Source organism: Eublepharis macularius, chromosome 18 (genome assembly GCF_028583425.1).
Source record: "Eublepharis macularius isolate TG4126 chromosome 18, MPM_Emac_v1.0, whole genome shotgun sequence".
Classification (NCBI taxonomy): domain Eukaryota; kingdom Metazoa; phylum Chordata; class Lepidosauria; order Squamata; family Eublepharidae; genus Eublepharis; species Eublepharis macularius.
In genome coordinates, this window is record NC_072807.1 from 30471339 (window position 1) to 30493384 (window position 22046).

The window sequence follows — 22046 nt, forward strand, 5'->3', positions numbered from 1 at the left end:
CACATAACATTTGCTGCTGCTTGAATCTAGGGCAAATGCTTTTCTGAATTTGCTAGAATTTTATAAAAGCTGGAGACAGGTTACCAGAGCTAGTGGTTTGCTTTCAGCCCAAATTGTTCTGTGTTATTTCCACCCAGATTTCTTGTCATTTTGGTCTGAGAGTTGGAAATCTGTTCCACATGGTAGCTGCTACTTTGCAGGATTCCCTTGTACTACACACACAGCTGCCTGATCTCTTTGAGAGCCTGAAAGCATTCCGCCCATGAAAGCTGGGAGGCTTCGCTTCTTCCTACATCATTAACCAGGAAGGCTGCAGCTCTTCCTAGTTTATTGAGTGGCTTTATCTAGTCTGATGGATGTGCAACAGTTGAAGCCACCAGGAATCTTCTGGTTGTATTTTATTATCTAGTTAAAAGCTCCACCATCTTAAGGAAAGCTATAAAAGGAGAGGCAGCCTTGTTCATTGCTTCCGTTCTTCCCTGTTTTTGATTTCTTAAAAAGTTGGGTGCTGTTTTTCATTGTCAGTCATTTCTTGTACATTAGCATAATCGTTTGATAAGCAAGTAGCTCTCAGTGTTGACGGTGCATGCTGCCAGTCCATGTTGTGTTCCTTATATAACCGAGAAGGAAGGAGTCTTGAAGTCCGACAGGATGTAAATATCCTACTGTTGATGGGTACACCCTGTGTTCAGGAGAGTCCTATGCACCAGTGCTTGTTTGTTGTTACATCTAGGGCTGTCAACATTGAAATGTTCAGGGCCCTAAATAATTTAGCTGAGAATGCATTAGCATGTGTGGAGAAGATATTTGTTTAAGGTTACCTTGAGTAACTGTACTGCCATAATAGTGACTCCCAAGGATGGAGGGGGCATCAGGCGTTTGTTCCTTTGACACAGAATCTATTTGAGTCTTGTTGTAGCTGGCAAGCAACTAGACAAGGCAGAGCAGAACCAATCCTTTTGAGGAGGGGTGGGATTTCTTTCCCTTCTTTAATGCTGTAGAAAAAGAGCTTTATATTTGGGCTGCTAAATTGGCAGAAAGCAAGGTGCTTCGTGGCTAATATTCCATAGTCTGCAACTTGTGTATCTGCCAAGTTTATAATTGCTATTAAATGCTAAAAGACCCCTCTAATAATAGATGTGCCATATGGATATTTTTTTCTTGTGGCCTAGATGAAACGGAAGATGCTCAGTGCTGAACCTCTCATTGATTATTTAAAGTCTCTTTTATTTCCCAGTTAAAATACCAAGGAGGCATCAGAATAATGGTATGTTTGGTGGGATCTGTCTGACAAATTCACAGAGCCTGTTTATTTGCATTGAAATAAGTGTGAGTTCTCCCAGTGCATTCACTATCTTATTCCCATATTTGGGGATGGAGGAGGTAGGGAAGGGAGCATAAAAGCCTGAACATTTCACTCCAGCTGGAATCTCAGGGAGCAATGTAACAACTGAAAGCCTGTGTCAAAAATGGTTTTCACTTTCAGAAACTATAGTGGGAATTGTATTCAAAAGTTGCCAGTTCTGCCATATCTTGAGTTTTGTTCCCTTTCCTGCTCATCTTTCTCTTTTTGAGCATAAAAAGAGATTTTAAAAGGCCAAGGGGTTGGGCTGTCTTTTTTCCAAGGAAATCCAATGAATTTGGGCTGCCTTAATCGAAAAACAAGATCACTGAAGGGGTTTAGAAATCTCTAAGGCATGTAGAAAAAGCGAATAAAGACATTTCACCTTCTCACATAGGGGCTTTTAGCGCAAGACACAATTAACACACTGAACCCATTGCTGCAAGGCATGACATCACTGCCTTTTATTGCCTTGCCTTGGTGCTTGTCAGTGCCTTTGCTAAAGGGGGACTTGATGAGAATGGCAGGTTATATGCTGCTAGGGAAATGAACTAAGATTCCTGACTGCTGGGAGGGTTTTAAGATGCAAAATTGAGACCCAGTTCTCAGGTGGTTTAGTATAAGGAGGAATTGGGACTGCCTCTCCCCTTGTGCTCCTCCACAACATCTTTGCTCATTGGAGTAGGGTCTTCTGCAGGTTCCAACCTGCAGATGGGCAGATTCAACAACTGCCCATACAAATGCTTTCTCTGTTGTCGCCCCATCTTATGGAATGGCCTGTTTGATGAGGACAGGAAGAGTCCCACTCTCCTGGCTTTCCACAAAATATACAAAATTAAATTATTCAAGATGACTTTTCCACACAGGTAATAGGGTTGTGCCATACAGAATGGATGAGAAATCTACTTAGGTAAAGGTTTGTGTGTAGTTTGTAATTCCTGTTGCTGTAAGTAGGATCCTATGTGTAATTTTTGCATTGTTTAATGCATCATGTTAAGATTTATGCTTTGCTTCAGGTCTGTTGTCAGATTTCTGGCTGGTTCAAGATTTCTGCAATCCAAATCCGATTGTATTGTTTATTGGATGTCCCATCCTGTTGATTGTACTGCCTTATTCTGTGTAATCCGCCTTGAATCCCAGTGAGAAAGGCAGACTTTAAACAAACTAACAAAATAGTAATGTAATATTTGGATTTCTTTCTAAATTTGTCTACCAGTCGCCACTCAGGAAGCTGAATGTTTTGACATCTGTATTCAGGATTTTGTATCAGGTTGTAACCTTAAGGTAATTGGACAATATCAGGCTGGTTTAGCCTGATTAAATGTGGATGACAATGCAGGTGCCCTCTGAATCTATCCCCTTGCATGCATAGATCCATGTGTGTACACCAGGGTTCCCCCTATCACAGAGCTGTACACGTCAAGGATTTTGTAAAATAAATTCGTTCTTTTCACACAATACTAAGCTAATCTCTTTTTTTCTTTTTCCTGTAGAGCTTATGTTGAAAAGTATCTACTGGAAAAATCTAGGCTAGTCTATCAGGAACATAATGAGAGGTGAGTAATGGATGAAGTAATAAGCATAAATTATTTGGGGAAATAAAGACAAACCAAAATAATAATTTAAAATGTTAATGCGTGGTATTTATATGCTGTGTGTGCAGGTATTTTGTTTTTTGAAAACAGATGAGGTTAGATAACCACTTGCCATTATTACTGACAGAAGCTCCTGCCCTAAGTCTGAGCTGGTTTGTACATTTATATTCTTGCCTCTCTTGATATTTAGCAGCTCACCCAAATGTTTCACTTCAGGGAACAAAGTCATTTTGGCACAAGGAAGTCCTAGAATTCCATCAGTCAGCCTCAGAATCGGGAATCTTGGCTGAGGAAGACAGCTTAATCAATTGAGTTCCCCTGCCCTGATGTGTGAATGGATCAATCCTATGAACTGTTAAATGTGTAAGAGAGCCGGGAAAACAATACACACCCAAACTCTAAGGATGCCCTAGACACAAGGTTCAAGTTGAAAATGCAACTACAGCTCCTGTTGCAATGACTTCTTTGTTAAGACCACATGATGTTTGTCCACAATTCCCTAATTACAGTATCATTAGAAGTCATCTATTTATAAACACAGCAACTTCTGCTTTACTCATGCTCCAGGTAGTTCCGATTTTACTGCTTTGCACCCTGGGTGCACATCTTCCACTTGAGTGACAAAGGAATGCAGTACAGGAATAGCATATTTAGACTTCGTGTTCCTGGGGTAAAAATAAGCAGTTAGTTTCCTTCATCCCGATACCTTGGTCTTGCTAATAAGTCCACAAAAGTTACTAGCCACAAAAGTCTGCTAGGCTGTTCATCCACACTTGTTTTTGACATACTGATAGCTTGAGTAGGGTGGGGAAGAAAAGAACGGATAGGGAGAAAAGGGAGGATTGATGCCTACAATTTAGAGAAGGTTCCCTGCTTGGTTGTCTGGAGATAACTCTTAAAGGTGAGTGGGCAAATGGCTGTTTACAAGTCTGAGAGACTACAAGGATTTGAACATTTGTTGGTCAAAGGAACGACTTGTCTTCAAGTGGATTCAGTTCCATACGTTTTTCTGTCATGTTTAGTATTAGTCCATCATATGCTCTTCATTAAAGGCTAATGTATTTCACTGAGCTAGGTGGATCTTCATTATTCTGGACAACTGCCAAGTTGAAAGAGAAACTAGGTTTCTGTTGAAAGATTGCTCTCAAGTTTTAAATCTTTGTTTCACTCCAAGATATAATCTATGATAAGGCACTTGGAAAACTCTCTCTCTTTATTAGGTCTTTTTTAACATTTGTCTTGAATATGTAGTTTCAGAGGCTTAGGAAGCCAAACAAAGATTTAACCAGAGACAGTGGCCTGATTACAACATCATAGCTAAACCATGTTTCCAGTCCTGGTATGGAGGCAGACATGTGGCTTGTGGAATCCAAATTGGGCAAAATATGGAAATCGATGCATATAAGCATCAATCCCATTGAGTGAACTACTTTGTTATATGGGGTTGTTTCTGTAAGCAGCATCAAAGCTTTGCCTTTGCTCATTGGGATTATGTTTTGTGTTCTTTAGTAGTAGTGTTACCTGTTGTCACCCTTCTTTGTTTGTTTGTTTCCAGGAACTACCATGTTTTTTATTACCTTCTGGCCGGAGCAAGTGAAGAAGAGAGATCAGCTTTTCACCTTAAGCAGCCTGATGAATATCATTATCTCAATCAGGTGGGGGATGTATGAGCAGCTTTTTAGAGTGCTTATATGCTCGTCCCTGGAGCACTCCGCTGTTCATCCCTGGTGGTACTTTGTAAACTACTGTCTGCTATCTGCTGATCAGTTTCATGACAGGATGTGATACTAATCACATTTCAGTTTCATGACAGGTGATATTAATGTATCTAAGAAAGGTAGTGTGTTCGATGGTTCTCTGCTTAAGTGGGCAGCAGGAAAGAAAGAATGCAGTTTTGGGGTTGCTTTTTTTCTAAGAATGTTAACTTTCATTTCCCAGTCAAGTAAACATTAACAGCTAATATCTCTCTTCTGGAAAATTAGGCTTCTGCCAGTATTCCTGCTCAAGAATAGATATATCAGTTAATAACATCTTGCATGGTTTTATAATTCTTCTAACTGACAGCATGATATCTTTGTACCTTACACATAAGGCTAACTAAAACTTAAGATTCCATTAATCCCAGTTATATGCAGACAATTGCAAACCTGTTATGAAGATCTTACAGCTCAACTAGATACTTTGCAACATTTATATAATTTGATCCCTTGAGGGTGCAAGAGTTCCTGATGCAATAGAACAGGTGGAAGGAATAATTGTGGTGGCTGTGTCCTCTTTGTTCTCAAGTGAAATTGCCTACCACAATTATTCCATACTGAATCCTAAACCCATTGCCTATCTGGGAAACTACACAGTGAGTTGCATCAGTGGATGAGCACATGGAGGATCCCCGCTGAAGGCTTCTTTTCAAAGTTCAGAAATACGTCACAAGGAAAGAGTGCTATTGCTCTGACTGAAGATAGCAAGTATATCTTCCTGTGTTCACTGTTGCTTAATAAATGCAAACGTGAATTTTAGAAATCGAAAACTTCAGTTCATATCAGCAAACTAGGGTGGCAAGTCAGTGGCCCTAACACAGAGTGGAAAAATCAGACATAGGATTTGCAGGTGAATATAGGTAATGTTAGTGTCTAATGTCCATTGTTGTGGTATGACAGTTTATAACGTCTGCTGAACTATTCTGAAGCACTGTAGAGTTCAAATTCTACTGCAGCTATTGAATTATACCCCCTTTCTGTGGATGCCCAAGTTTTCTTTCAGAGCAGTTGTTTGATTTTGGGGTCGGGTGAGGAACCAGCCTTTCAAATTTGGCTGTCATCATTGTTTAAAACCTATATTACAGAAGGTATAGAAATGACCACTGGACATTTCTTGGGAGAGATGCAATAGGAAACAATAACTTATATATAAATGATAATTAGCATTATCAACTATTTACAAAATCAGATTGCTTTAAATTCTAGTTCGATTTTGTTGTGAGGAACTTTTATTACCTCTGTTTGCCAATTACAAGGTCCCCCTTCTCTCCTTGTCTGAATAATAAATTAAGGCTTCAGACGGTGATCTTAGAAGCAGAAAAGGTTTATTATGAGAAGTCCTCAGATAAGCCTGATGCAAACACTATTGCAGCAGAGTGCATGCCAACAACCAGGCTGCACCTACATTTATACCATCACACAGGTATGATGCAAGTAAACAACAATTGCTTACAGCACAAAGGATTATTACGAGAATATATAAACAATCAAGTAAATGTCTCATGATGTTTGGAACATGATAGATTGAGAGGTCAAGATTATGTTTCATTTCAGGTCATGTAACAAACTGTCAGAAAGACACTGTGGTTATCTTGACGTTGCTAAGGAAAAGCATCCCCAAGGCTGAGAACAGGGCAGGAAGGAAACATGTAGCCTTCATTTTTCTCAGAGTGCAAACTGACTCTACACAGCAAGGCCTTCGTGTTATTTCAACCAAAATACAGGATGGAATGAGGGATGATAAGCACATGGAAAAATACTTTAATTCACAAGTTCTTTAGTAAGTTTAGACCACAAAGAGCCACTTAAAGAAAACAACATTGCACCCCCAAATTCCCTTACAGATTTACAGTGCAATCCTAAACAGAGTTCCTTCAATCTAAGCCCATTGGATCAGACTGGAGTAACTTTTCTTAGAATTGCAGTGGTAAAGCATGATGTATTGAAGGATGTTCAGCATTTGAGAATGGTTAAAAACAACAGCTGAACAAGGCAGAAGCCTGAAGCTTTGCTTGTCTTTTCCAGAACTATTAAATACTGCGTATTGTTCCCAATACAACAAGATGAGTTAGAGATACTGGTGGCTAATGAGGTGGAATATTGAACTTAGATCTTGACTTACAGCGAAATCCTAAGCAGAGTTACTCCAGTCTAAGGAGCTCTGTTTAGGATTTCACTCTTGGTTGCCTATCTGCCATCTCCAGTTCAGTATCTGTAAAGTTAGGGAGGAAATCTGCCTCACAGGATTGTTTGGAACCTAAGCAATGCAGAAATGTGAAAGCATTGTAACCTATATTCCTTTTGCTTTCAAGTTGGCTTTTCAGTGGCATTATGCTGCTCTCTGATTTGGGATAGAATTCACTGTTAGACTAGATATCATGGAATTTAAGCGCACTTTGCTACAATAGGCTTCTAAGTTTAATTATAAGTAGATAACTGGTTTTGGAAAGGCTTCCCTTGAAAAACCGATGAAGTAGCTTAAGATATGCATTCTTATATCATCTCTCATTAGGTGAAGAGGGGCTTAGCCGTCAACACTTAGTGCTTAATGTGTTTTTTAAATGCATCAATGTTGTCTTCACATCAACGTAAGATCATTTGCATTCTCTTCCTGTTTGTAAAAGTGGGAAGAAAGGGTGGTGTGGGACTTTGGGATACTACTCACCCAATCTGCCTTACTTTCAGATGACAAAGAAACCCCCCAAACAGAGCTGGGATGACTGTTACTATGATTCTGAGCCGGTCAGTACAAGTCCATCCATCCATTCTCAGTTGCTGGTGACAGGCACTTAACAAACTTTGGCCCAAGGTTTAGCACAAATGCAAAACCAGCCTGCTTTGATTAAGAGGCAGACAAAATGAATTTTGTTTGGATTATGTTTGGGGATGTACATTTTTACATCTCTTTTAATTTTGAATACAGTTAGCCCTTGATCATGTTAAGTGGAAATCAGGTGACTATTATGGATATAGGGCGTTGCATTTTTTTTTAAAGCATTCCACGTATGTGATATGTACATGTTGAAATAATGTGACATTTTCTCTCATGAAGTCACATTCCTCAGTTCTGTTTTTGAGAAGATGAGCAAAAACATTTTTTACCCAAATTAACTACTCAAGGCAATATCTGATACAGCAGATTCTTTTTAAAAAGATAGCATTGTGGAGGGTAATTTTCAATCCATTCAGTGCTCAAATAACCTTACCAGCTTTTATGAACAATACCACTATAACTGGGGATTTTCCCTTGGACTTTTAATTTCAATGCAACTAGTTCAGCTAAAGAGTCAGCAACAGAGTCACCTGAAAGGAAGTAGTTGATCAAATTGGTTTAAATGGCCATAAAAGGGAAAATATTTTCCTTCTTGGGGGAAGTCAGGTGGTTAGGCTCGAATTTAAAAATCAGCTTTGGCTAGTCTTCGGACCGTTCTATTTTTACCCTTTTAGAAGGCATGATGATTCTAATCGCATGTTAACAATTCTAACTTTGATTTACTATTTCCCCATTAATATGATCTAGACCAAGTAATTTATCTAGGAGGGGGTTATATTTGGTTGTAAGAAAATGTTCTCAAATGGGATGGTAGTCATTATATTTTACTTGATTTCTTTACTTTAAATCTCATTGCTTTGAAGTTTTTTCACCTTCCAAACTCCAAGTACCACATGATTCAGTTCTGTAGGAAAAAGAATCTTGAACGTTTAATATCAAAGCATAAATTTGTATCTGTGGAATTCACTTTCTGGCTGACACAGTCCGATCCTGTCAAGAAAAGTGATGAGGGAAAGATGCCTGTCTTGAGCAGTTGAATATAACTTTTTTTAAAAAGTCTTGCAAGCTTGATTGAATTTTTAGTATACTCAAAGATTGGATGTACTTGAGTTTTTTTTTCTTAGCACTATTTGTGTCGCTGGTCTGTTCCTCACAGATACATTATCATTTTCTCTCTGTCCACTCTTTCTGCCCCTGCATAATTTTATGAACCTCTATCATGTTCCCCCTTAGATGTCTCTTTTCTAAACTGAAAAGTCCCAGACTCATCTTTTCCTCATAGGAAAGGTGCTCCAACCCTTTAATCACCTTGCTTGTCCTCTTCTGTACTTTTTCCAGCTCTATGGTGACCAGAGCTGCACACGGTATTCTAAATGAGGTCACACCGTGGATCTATACATGGGCATTATAATTTGGGCTGTTTTATTTTCAGACCGTTTCTTAATTATCCCCAATACAGAGTTTGCCTTTTCGCTGCTGTGGCACTCTGAACTATCCACTATTCCCATTGTGCTGTTCTTGCTTATTTCTCTGCTGTGCATTTTGAAGTCTAGTGTGAGGGAGGAGGTACAGATGGGGGTTGAGGATTCTGCTGCCATTTCAGTGTCCACTACTCAGGGTTTTACTGGACAGCCTCAGATTAGCAGTGTTGTACGTAAGGTTACCCCAGCCTGGCAGTCTTCATCTTTTCTAATATCCACTCCTTGTATTTGACGTTAATAGGATTGCTTCTCCGTTGAAGGAGAGGACTTGAAGCATGACTTTGAGCGTTTGCAGCTAGCTATGGAAATGGTGGGCTTTCTTCCCAAGACTCGCAGACAGTAAGTGGATCACTGTGTTTGTGACTGGCTTTGAAACTCACTGGGGTGGATCGTATTTAGGGATGCCTGGCACACCCAGGATCTTAGGGGGCAGAGGAAGGGGCGGACATGATGTTGCTCAATGCATCCGCATCATGTCCAAGTGAAAACCCAGATGCGATGTCAGCACATCAGCCGACTCTCAGGAAATGCTATGGTTTTCATCCAGAGGTGATGTTGACACATTGCGTGATGTCATTTCTGCCCTCCACTGTTTTCCTGCTGGGCTGAAGGTAAGGGCAGGTAGGAGGGTCCAGTCAGTGAAAGATTACCATCCAGAAACAAGCAACTGACATAACTAATCCTACCGCTCCACTGAGCCTTCCTCCTACCTAAGGAAACTTCCTCCCACTTAAGTCACTCTTCAATTGGAGGAAAAGCTAATTAAGTGGGAGGAAGGCTCCTTGGGTGGGAGGAAGGGCTCCTTAGAGGATAGTTGGATCTCCCTGTTTCATCCTGTTTCATCTGAGTCTGTGAAGCCTTTTACAGGGTGGATTAAGCTGCATTTGTGACACTGAACATCGTAAGAGTGTTTGTCAATTTTTTTAGCTGCTGTGAAATGGCTCCGGCTAGATTGTGAATGTATGACAATATTTTTGGTTTTCAGTGTGTTGAAGTCTGATTAGCATCTCTGGGATTGGTGGGGTGGGCCAGGCAAATTTGTATAGTTTTCGATTGCTCATACAAATATAATCTTCAACAAGTGAAACAGAGATATAATTAGCCGGTATACTGAATGGCTAATTGCACCTTACCAAGTCGAGATGCTGCTAAAGATCAAGCATGCCTGACAAAATTCAAAATGTATTGGATGTGGTTGGAACCTGTTTGAGTTTTCCCATCATCTGAGTCTTGACAATCCTCAATCTTAGCATCATATCTAAAACCGGAAAAGCTGGCCTCTTCCATGATGAGCCTTGAATGCATCACTTGCTTAACTGCTGTTATACGTGTTGCTAATAACATTTGTAGGTGATGTGAAGATGCAGAGCACAGTAATGAATTAGTGCTCACATTAGTGCTCTCAATTTTTTGCATTTCATGTTACAGAGAAAACAGTAAGAAATGTGTGCATTTATGTGTTTAGGATTTTTTCCCTTTTATCGGCAATCCTGCACTTGGGTAACATCTGTTACAAAAAGAAAACTTACCGAGATGATTCCATAGATGTCTGTAACCCAGAAGTCCTGCCTGTTGTCTCAGAACTGCTGCAGGTGAGCTTTTTGGTCAGAACTAACTAGTTCTTCCTATTTTTTCCTCTTTCTTTTTGTTTCTGATCTGCAATCATTGTTTGGGGGTGGTCTGGTGATCTTTTGAGTGGCTCTTTACACAATTTCTGTTGTGTGAGCACCGGATGGAATTCTAAACAGGACCTGCTAATGTACTTCAAACCCTTTAGAATCCCTTCCTCTGAGTACAGAAGATGCTTACAGGCCTTGCTCTGTTCTGTTTAACCACATTCTCTCTTGAACAGAATGTTGAACAGAACGGAATAGAACAGTTCAACAAATATAGTCTATCCCTGTCTGTTAGCAGCTGGCAGGCCTCAATTCAGAGTCTGTTCTACAGCCCAGAGTAGACTTCACCCTACCACTTGTTCTACTTTGTTTCCCTATCACTGCTTCATGGCTAGACAAAGTTCAGAACAGACAGGAGCAAGCGTGTGTGACGATTTGTACCACTTCCTCCTGTCAAGCGGGGGGTTGGGGTTGGGGGTGGAGTTTGATCCCATGGCCAGATACAGAGACGGAGGATAATCTTGTCACCTTCCATAGCCAAAAAAGAAATTTCTAGCAGTAGTTTCAAATCTTTATCACAGTGACTTTCTCCATTGTGGGAGAGAGAGAGAGAAATCTGTCTCTGCTATCATACTTTCATTTAGGACCTAAACTCACAGGAAGGCAAAATACTATTAAATAAAGAAATAAAACCGCAATCATAATTTAAGTCTGAAAATGTAAGCCCTTAAGGGTGCTGAAAGAAACAGACGAAAAGGGAGAATGATACCAGTATTTCTTAGCATTATAAATGTAATGTTTAAAAAGTGTTTGGGCATTCGAGATCTTAACTGAAGAGAAGCCGCATAAAACTTAATTAAATACATAAATAAATAATGATTTCCTGTGTAAGTACTCAGCGGCAGGTCTGATGTGACCAGGGAGCAGGAAGACACATTGCCGTCACCAGTTGTTTCTTGGATAGCTGTTTAACAAAACAAAGAGGCTTAGAGCGACTGTTATCAAGGTCCCTAACACGAACTCTCTCTATATCCAGTATAACTGAATAAACTAGTATGGCTTTTTGTACTTAATAAACTATTTAATATATAAAGTGCTCTGTGCTCTTATTTCATTCTACATAAACAAGTTAATGAATGCAATATCACAAAACCATTTCTAACAATCAATTTACACAGTCGTAAATACAATCAATTTACACAGCCGTCAACTTCATGAATTATATCACTTCCCACCATTGCAATCAATCAGTTTACACAACCGTAAACACATGAGTTCTATCGCTTTTCACCAAGTCTGGTAGTCCATTCAAAGTGTAGTCCTTACGAAATACAATCCTCTTCAGTATCGTTCTTGTCAATTTCAATCAATTCCAATACACGTTTCTTATTGCACTCGCCAGTAATTGCCTTTCTTGAGGGTTGCTGGATTAATTGAGCAGAGCTTGTGGCTCTAGATTGCCTCTTCCAGCCCTCTCTTTCTGCGGGGAAATGCAAAGTTTGCCCGACAAACTGCTAGCTCTGGTTTGTTTCACTTGCGCCTGCGTGCAAGCTTTTTCAAGGGCAAATAGAATATTGAGTTCACATTTTCCAAAGACTGGACATACTAGTTTATTCAGTTATACTGGATAGAGAGAGAGCTCGTGTTAGGGATCTTGGATAGCTGTGACAGGAACTTGGATATGCCTGACAGTACAGAGCTGGCTCTGCTAGGCGTGCCGTGGACAGCATGGAGGGAGCTTTTACTATCCTTCCCCCACACCCAGCAAGTCTGACTGATCTGTTGCTGATAGACTACAAGGAGCCTGTTGCTGTTCACATTGACTCCTGTAGGGCCCATCTGAGTAGCTTCCTTCAGCTAAAGGGAGACGTTCTGTCTTCCTACCCATGACTAGAGTTGCCAACCTCCAGGTAGAGGCCTAGAGTTCTTCAGGGATCACAACTGATCCCCAACTACAGGGGATCAGTTCCCCTAGAGGAAATGGCTGATTTGGAGGCAGATTACGTCGTATACCATCAAGAGAAATGGAAGCCTAAGAATGATATCACATCCCTGCTGACATCCTTTCCTTCCCCAATCACCACCTCCAAAACTCCAGGAATTTCCCAAGCCACAGTTGGCAACCCTACCCTGGACCCCAGTGTGTCAACAGTGGTGTTCCCACCATCATGTGTGCATAAGTTTGTACGCTACTGTTAGCTTTTACTACAAATTTAGCTTTTTACAGAGGTAGATTATGACATTCAAATGGTCTGATGTCCAGGCAAACAGCTGAGTAATTCCTAATAAGAGAACCTGTGTTGAGACTTCACAGTGGATTTCCAATTTGGCTGTTTTTAGGGCCATTTCACATGTGGTATGTGCTGGACCTGTGTTGAATAACCTGTTTAAAACTGTAGCAGTTGATACACACAACACATCTGGATTTTTCTTTCCCAGCACTTAGTTGGGGAGCTGGAATTTTACAGTCTTTGCATTAATGCAGAGCAGCAGGATTTGGACACAGGCACAACCTTGGGATTAGTATTTAAGGAAAATAGTGGTTTGTGCTAAGGTCAATCTGGGATATGCAAGGCTGGATAAAAATCAAGAGAATGGTCCAGAGGTCATGTTAGAAGCTAGGAACTATGAGCCATCACAGCATGAAAGCAAAGCCCAATGAACCACATGCCGGAGTAGAAGAACAAGGATCAAATCTGGCGGGGGGGGGGGGGACAACATATTTTTAAAAACTGCATCAGAACTTTGCAGTATTTAGTATTGTGTCCAGTGAAAATTATTTGGATCAGATTATTGCTATGTTCATATGTCACGTATTTGCTGATGTTGAAAGAATCCTTGAATAATCTCTTCAGGAGAATTTTTTATTTATTTATTTAATTTGGATTTCTATTCCGCCCTCCTCACGAAGGGCTCAGGGCAGATTACAACATTTTAAAAACACATTAAAATTAATTTATACAATTAAAACCATAAATAGATTATTAAAAAACTTCACACAAAAATATACATTCAGATGGCAGTAATCAATAGGAGCAGACACAGCTCGACAAGATAAGGTTGTGGACAACCCTAGTAGGGAGGGATTCAGATTCTATTCTCCATTTTTTCGGCTGGTGGAGGCCAAGCCTAACCTCAACCATATGGCTGGTGGAACATCTCTGTCTTACAGGCGCGACGAAACAATAACACATCCTGCCGAGCCCTGGTCTTGGTGGACAGAGAGTTCCACCAGGCAGGAGCCAGGATCGAGAAAGCCCTGGCTCTGGTTGAGGTCAGGCGGGCCTCTTTGGGGCCAGGAACCAACAATAGATGTTTCTCTCCCAATCAGAGCATCCTCTGGGGCACATATGGGAAGAGGTGGTCTTGCAGATACGCTGGTCCCAGTCCACATAGGGCTTTGTAGGTTAATACCAAAACCTTGAACCTGATCCGGTACTCCACTGGCAGCCAATGGGTTGTGCCATATTATACATCACAACATTCTGGGTCACAGACAGTAAGTTTCCCCAGGAAAATAACAGATATGAAAGCTATGCCCAGCTGTTTACTTCATACATTTCCTGGAATAGGAATTGGAGGATATCTAATTTACTGTTACGCTACAGGGTCTGGGTGTTAAAGATTGTATTCAGTAAGCCAAGCATTACTCTTTTTACCTGTCTTGCTGATCATTCTAGTCTTCATGAATGTGTCTAATACCATATTATGGGTATCAAAAGCCGGTGGCCCTTCAGAATACATTTCTCTTTTTGAGGTTTATTTGTGTTTATAAATTGGTGTTTGTTAGACAGGTACTTTCATTCAGCCTTGGAACATAGCATGTAAGGTAGCTTTGCTCATTTTTACTTTGTACCAAGCAGTTATAGGAATGGCCTTCCAACACTCAGATTCACAGAAACAAGATCTATCCTCAGAATCAAAAATTAGTTTTAGTTTTAGGGGTTTTTTAAAGTCTGCATTTCAACTGAAATAGCTTTGTCAATTCTGAAGAAATCATCTTAAGTCAGTCTTGGCTTCTGACCAGCTTTTGGATGAGTCTGGCTGCCTGATCTCTGCTCTTCTGTCTGTGAGCTGCTTGACATTTATAGCTACGGAGGAGGTGCCTGTCTTCTTTTACTAGTCTTTAAAGAACAACTCTCCATAGCACTTCATTGTTATTTTGGCTTACATGTGGCAGATAGCTAATGTCTACATCTGTACTGATTTTCTAAAGCAAACATGCAGCATTATTCTTTAAGCAAAACCTAATAGAGTGGATTAACTGTAACTCTCCCAAGAAAAAGACCAGTTTAAATCTGGTTTCCCATTTTAGAATTTGTATTGGTTTGCAGGAGTTTGCTTCTTAGGTTTGAGTTATGCGGGCCAATTTTTAGCAAATGTTTTGGTTCTGGACTTGATTTATTTTTTTTAAAAAACCCATCTCTGACAGAGGATTTTATTAAGAATCAGAGTGAAGAGTGTTAATTCGGTGTGGGCTGTTGATATTCTTATGTGACATAGTAGCTGTCTGTCTCATTAGCAGGTGAAGCTTTAAAGGAGTGGCTGACCCAGAATAGCATCCTGCCCCCCCCCCCAATCCTGCTCCTACTACTTGGAGTATAGGGACTGGTGCTGCACTCCCCTTTGGGTCAATTTCCAATGCTTTGTGTTGCAGGCCCCATTTTAACTCTTAGTGGCACATTGAGCCAGGCACTGGAATATCATTTCTTTGCCAGGTGTTTCTTGAACCACGGTGGATGAACCCAGTTGTGGATCAGCGCTGTTTCTTTATATTGGTAGGGAATGGAGAGCAGCAATCTTCTTCCTTCTTATGTAGCCAGTTTTATTTATTTACTTACTTAAAATACTTATACCACACCTTTCCTCCTAACTCAAAGTGGCATTTTGCCGCCTTGAACAAGGTATAATTTTGCTGTTCCCCTCCCTCCTGGTTAGCCTAAATAGCACATCATAGAAAATAACTTAGCGTTTCCTGGGATATAATTTTATTTTCAATTTCTTGACCATTAAACATATAATACTTATCAATTCATTGCAAGGGATCAAAGCTCCATGGCTGCTGCAGTTGCTTTCCTTCCTTGTAAAGGAATTTTGGGTCATCATTTTTGGGCCTGTCTTTTTGCCTTATGTCTGTCTGAGAACAGACATTTATATTAGAATATTATTTGCTCGTAAAGTATGTCATAAATCTGAGATAGGCCAAAGAATGTGGTTGTACAGGCAGAGAGAGAGACAGACAGAGAAATCTCACAATATGAAAACAGAAGGTATATGGTTTTCCTCAAGCCCTGGAGGAAAGCACTTTTCTGCTTGTAAACTTGAAGGAGCTTTGGAGTGGGTGTGAATGGGAATGGAGGTGAAAAAGAGGGCAAGTGAGAGCAAAGCCAGGGCCGGGCCGGCCACTAAGCAAACCTAGATAATTAACCTCTACTGGCTTGAAGGTAGGTTTAGCATTAAGTGGCTTCTAGAATCTCCGTATCTGTTGATTCTAGTCTTCTCTAGCTGCCATCATGGAACATGGAGGGCTTTTGAACAACCTGTCTGTTTTTATTTTCACGTTCATTTTGAATGCTCAGTAAGTAAAACATTTATTTTAGACTTCTCACTTTCAGATGGGGGCACCAAAGTCATAGCTCACTTAGGGTGCCCAAAAACCTTGTGCTGGCCCTGGGCAAAGTTCTGATGTCCGCTGTCACTTCCCTCAAGTGTGGTACAGAACACAGTTGGGGAAAAGCTTGCAGCAGTATAAGGTTTGGGGCCACCTTGCTTTATTTCCTGAGCGTTGGCCCTTGCCGGATTCTTTGCCTAGTCCCCGTGCTCTTGCAAAGTGCTTATGTACTTTACAGGTGGGGTAGGAGCAAACGTGTAGCACCAGCTGGCAAGCCGAGGTACTGGCGTGTCATTCGTGCAATAAACATAAGCAACAGGACAGTAACAAGATCATTTATCAAGGTACTGTTCTCAGTAATGTCCATAAAATACACCCTGGATCTAGCTGTGCAGGCTGTGGCCATTCTTGCTGTGAAATGTGCAGTCATTTAAAGTACAGCGTGTTCATCTTGGCCTTTTGCAAGGGAATCCGAGGTCAAAGGTTCAAGAAATCTGCTAGCTTGAGCCAGTTTTGAATTTGGAACCAACTTAGGATCATGAGCAGAGGGGCCAACTATTTGAGACTATATTTTTCATTTTATTTTACTAGCCTGAGAGTGTTATGAAGGCAGGGTTTATAAATGGTGCCTTTTACAGATACTGTGCGAGAGGAATGTGAACTTGTGTCCAAGAGGAATGAAATGCTTTCAGCTGAATCATAACACACAGGGGAGTTTAACCTCTCCAAATATACAACTCTGCCTAACAATTTCTGCCACGACCCTTTAGCTCATGCTGCATGTGTCTGGATGGCTTTGCAGCTGCAGGGACACCCCCATTTGCATTTAGAGGTGCTGCTTGGCCTGGCTTGTGGGTGACGTTTTCTAGCTGAAGTCTGGATTAATCATTAGGCAAGGTTATTCATAATTATTGGAGAGTGCCCCTGGATGGAAAGGACACTTAGTTTCTAGCTTTTCTGGATTTGTTTGAGAGAACCCACAACCTAAAGCTATGGAGGTTATTCCCTTGATCCTTCAAAAAGAAATCCCATATTCCCCACTGATGAAAAAGAAATACAGATAGCATGCAAAGTATGCAGCAGATGAACACTAGCTTTGCAAACAAGATATCTGGTTCAGACTCTCCAGTTAAAGGGTCTTGGATAGCAAGTTTTTGGAAAGACCCTGGGAAGCTGCAGCCTTGTCAGAGTAACCAGTAGTGAGCTATATGGACCAATGATCTGACTTGGTGTAAGGCATCTTCAAATGTTCAGTAGCTCTTTTCAGCAAAAACTATTAGCAGATGACAGCCAGATCCGCCTGGAAGGTTACAAGCAGGGCACAAAGCAGATCAGCATCCTCTACACCCATTAATCAGATAGGCTTGTCATTTGTCTGCCCATGGTGGGTAAACCTCCGTCCTTGGCCACCGTCCCACACCGTTGATAAACTAAAGAGTGGAAGAAAAAATGGCCTCCATACCAATGCTGTAGCAATGTCCTCAAGTAATTACATCTTTACCATAGAGATTTGGGGAGATTCCTTGAGTGTCAGCTGGAAGTGATGTCACATCCTCCCCAAATCCTCCCGTCCCCAGGTGCCACCCTCAAAATCTCCTGGCATTTGCTGGGGCAGTGCTGGCAAACTAGCAACCCAATAATAAGAAAAATGCTGCCTCTGCTGGAATTGCCACCTTTTAAAGAATTCAATTCATCAGTTATGAAGTATATGAAGAAGTACTTTTTCTTTTCTTTTGTGGCCTTTCTACAAAGTAACTTTTGGGGTAAATGAGTTACTTTAATATTAATTCATGTGCCAGATCAATTTTGTCTTAGAATGTGGACTTAGATCAGGGACACATTGGTTAATATCCAAGCTGCCTCATATACTTGTTGGCTGATTGTTGGTATACATCCTGTGTGTGTGTTGATTTTATTTTACAAGATTTATATCCTACATTTGTTATAACATGCAAGGCGGCGTAACAACAAATAAAATGCATATGGCAACTGAAACAATAAATCTAGTTCACAGAGAAAAATGGAAGTAATAGCGAAACTTTAAAATAACAGTTTGTCAACATCAATAAAACCCCAGAGCAAATTAAAATGTCAATAAAACAAGTTAAAGGGGGGGGGAATGTTAAAATCCCTTGAACACAAAGTCAACCAGTTCTGTATGGCTAAAGGCAGAAGGGCAAGCTGACGTTTCCATAATCTGGGGGCCATCACTGAAAAAGCCTTGCTCTGAATGTTTACCAATCTCAGCTCTTTCACCAAAGGCATACAGAACAGCGCATCAGTGGATGATTTTAGCTCACAGGCAAGGTATGTGGGCAGGGGCAGCCTTTCCCTCACAGAACAGGAGGAGCAGAGCCCTAACATGAGCAATGCTGACAGAGAAGTGCAAAATTGTAAAGCGCTTTGCCTGTTAAGAGCTGTATAAATGATTACTCCAATCACACTAATGTATGTGACGTTTCTTAGATATATAAAGGTAAAGGTAAGCACCGAGTCATTACTCACCCATGGGGGACGTCGCATCACGACGTTTTCTTGGCAGACTTTTTACGGGGTGGTTTGCCATTGCCTTCCCCAGTCATCTACACTTTACTCCCAGGAAACTGGGTACTCATTTTACCAACCTCCGAAGGCTGGAAGGCTGAGTCAACCTTGCAGACATTAATTCATAAGGGAGTGATTTAGATATTAGAAAACAATGCTGCCTAAGAGCTTGTTTAACTGTTTTTAATATTGAGTTTATAATCTGAATAATACTGGAACTCTGAGCACGCAGTCTAGATTTGTCTGAAGATTTAATTTCTTACATTTGTTTCCAGAATTGTAACTGATGGTGAATTTTGTTTTTTCTTTAGGTAAAAGAAGAAATGTTATTTGAAGCACTCATTACAAGAAAGACGGTGACTGTGGGAGAGAAGCTTGTATTACCCTACAAACTTGGAGAGGTATCAACATTTGCATTTGCAGAATTTCAAGGGACAGGCTAGGAAAGAGTCTGGGAGAGGGAAGCTGAGAAGGGGCAAATGAAGCTGTTTTAACTTTATCTGTAGTTTATTAATATCTAAGCAAAGATGCATCAGAGTGAATGTCACATGTGATACTTTTTCATGAATGAATTTTAACCTCTCCTTGTAGTTGGAATGAAACCAAACATTGGATTTATCTACTGTCTTTAATTTTAATAGCTGCATTGGATTTATTTGCTTTTTCCATTGTTCAGTGGACGGCCTCTCTTTAGTGCATGCTTATAAATGTGTGCCTTAATGCTCTTTTACTCCAGCGTGTTTATCATAGTGTATATCCTTCAGCAAAATGTTCCAGACACCTTTCCAAGCTAGGCCACATCAGATCTCAAATTTCTGTTTCGATAGCTTATCTTCCATGATCAGGTTATCTACTAAAATTAGAAATAATTTCAGAACTATTTGGAGACAAGTGAAAGAGATAAAGACAAAACCCCCTGCATTTTGAGATTTTAAAATTTTTAAGGACTGAACTGATCTGTTTTCACTTTGGACAAATTCTGTTTTAGTTTGAACAAGCTGGGGGCTGGTGAGAAATGACATAGGAGGAGCCATCTAGACACCCCCCCCCCCCCCGAGTATTCTATAATCTCTCAGGGACTTGAGCCAGATAATTTCTCAAAGGCTTTCAATATTCTGTTCTTCTGGATCATGTTCACTCATCTTTGGACTGTTTTGGGGGGGGGGGGGTTCTTTTTTTTTGTAAGTGTAGTTAACAAAGTCATATAAGGAGTTCCCTGGGGACGTAGCAGCCCCAGCCAGATCTGTGGATGGCCTGGTTTTGCCGTTCCCATTATCAGCACATTCTTAGCATTAGATGTACTGCAGTCACAAAGTAAGGATCAGTTTTGTTCTCAAAGCTCCACTGGATTCAAAACTCTTGAAAGCCTTTCTAAACAAGTATTTATTTTGCATGACTTGTCCCAAACGTAAGATGTAATTATCTGATTAAAAACAAAAAAGAGTCGCAGCAATACATGCTGATTTCTTGTTCCTTTTTGGGTGGAGCCAGGGATGCAACCAGCCAGATGGAAATCTGCTGTTTCAAAGTTATAGTACCCACCCCCCACCCCCCCGCCAAGAACACTCTCTTCTGAAGAGTGGGAGAAGATATCACAAAAGCTGCTGGCAGAGAGATACTGGCATACTGTGATGCCTGGCTAGTCTCTGGAGGTGGATCTAAGAAACCTTGCTCCAACTTAAGTGGCTCTTCCTCCAACTGAATAGATGCTTAAGTTGGAGGAAGGCTCCTTTGGCTGAAGGAAGGCTTCTGACTTTCCTCAGGAGAGTGGAAGGATAGGGTAGGACCTTAGTTTTTGCCAGCAGGTGGAATATTTTAACATTCTGACATTGGAGTCCCTGCGATCCTTGTCAGCTTCCTTTGCAGTCCTGAGGCATGCCTGGGTAGAGGCAGCGCAATGTCCAACTGCTTCTAGACAGTAATGCGGTGGGGGAAGAGTTATGGCAGAATGAGATGCTGGCTTTTAATTTTTTCAGGCCTTACAGTCATTTAAGGTCAAGTAATAATCCGGGATCAATATAATTTTGGCCAGTGGATTCCTTATCTCTCTCTCCCCGACCCACCTCTCCCAGGTTCCAACTGCAAGTTTTTTATTTCTGTCTAATATGTTTGGCTGTGTAGAACTGAGTGTAGGATGTGTAATGTCACGATGATGTCGGCTGTCTCATCCTAAGTAATTTGGCATTATAATGAGAATGACATTTCAGTTGATTAAAATACTTTTATCCTGTGCTCTCAGTAAAAATAGTCCCTGACCTGACCTAGAATTGAAATCATTTGGTTTCGAGGTGTGCCAGATTGGTTACTGAGTCTTTATTAGAGTGAACCGAAGCTGCCCAGAAAAGCTTCAGTTGCAGCTGAAATGGAATTTTTAAAATATTAATGGTTTGACTCCCTGCCTGCATTAGTGCTCGCTGCTCATTCTTAACTCATGTGTTTGCACTGTTAATGTTTCTTTATGGATTAGCGGTTGGGAAGCAGGACATTTGCTTTCGAATAGTTAGCATTTTGCACTGCAGTTAGGAAGTGCTCTACTAAGCTGCAGGTGACGGCACACAAAATGGCATGGCCTTTGGATTTACATAATATGGGCCATTTCTCTCCTTGTACTTTTCTTCTCCTCCCTATTGTTTCCGTCATGATTTCTTTCAAAATGCTCATTCCATTTCTGAAATCATGTGGCTCCCCTGAGTCAATTCTAGAACAGGCAAACAAAGAAGGCACAAAGGGTAGAAAACATGTATTCTCCCCCCCCCCCCAATGGATTATATTGAAAATATCTCAAAGATTAGCTAGGCTTCTGTCTCTATTATGAGGATGCTGTTGTTGCAAAAGGCATTTTGATCACAATGCTGCCCTTTGAAATGCAACTTGAGGGGGAGAACTGAATCAGCAAAATGTCAAGTACGAGCTCTGTCCTCTTGGAATGAGCATGTCCTTCGTGCACATGGAAACACGCACCACTGAAGCAAATGGCTTTGCATGGGGCCCTATTAAAAAACAGGGCTTAGTTAAATATTTGAGGCCAAAGAGCGGCCCCAGAAATGTCATCCAAGAGTATACCATTGATGATTTCTTTACATTTGCCTTTGGCTGCTATGCTGGTAGCATATGTAAGAAATGACATCTGTATAGGAAATGGAGGAAGAGAATGAGATGAAGAAACAGGAAAGAAGGGGTGGGCAATATGGCAAGCATCTGTTTCTCTTTTATTTTTAGTTCATATACTTAAAATGCTTATCATTTAACAATCCTGTTAAGCCCATGCTGCTGGGGATTAAGCTGATTTTGATTCCTTGCCGGTGTTCAAAGCCAGCACAAATATAT

The 22046-nt window shown here is 40.7% G+C and overlaps 1 protein-coding gene across 1 annotated transcript in view; it reads left to right on the top strand.

Moving 5' to 3' along the window:
- Positions 1–22046, top strand: part of MYO9A (myosin IXA) — a 136242-nt gene that overhangs the window by 49418 nt on the left and 64778 nt on the right. Inside the window, exons 4-9 of the mRNA XM_055002477.1 lie at positions 2836–2898; positions 4493–4592; positions 7380–7436; positions 9190–9287; positions 10414–10540; positions 19031–19120. Coding sequence (XP_054858452.1) covers positions 2836–2898; positions 4493–4592; positions 7380–7436; positions 9190–9287; positions 10414–10540; positions 19031–19120 — 535 coding nt within the window. The remainder of the gene's footprint in view (positions 1–2835; positions 2899–4492; positions 4593–7379; positions 7437–9189; positions 9288–10413; positions 10541–19030; positions 19121–22046) is intronic.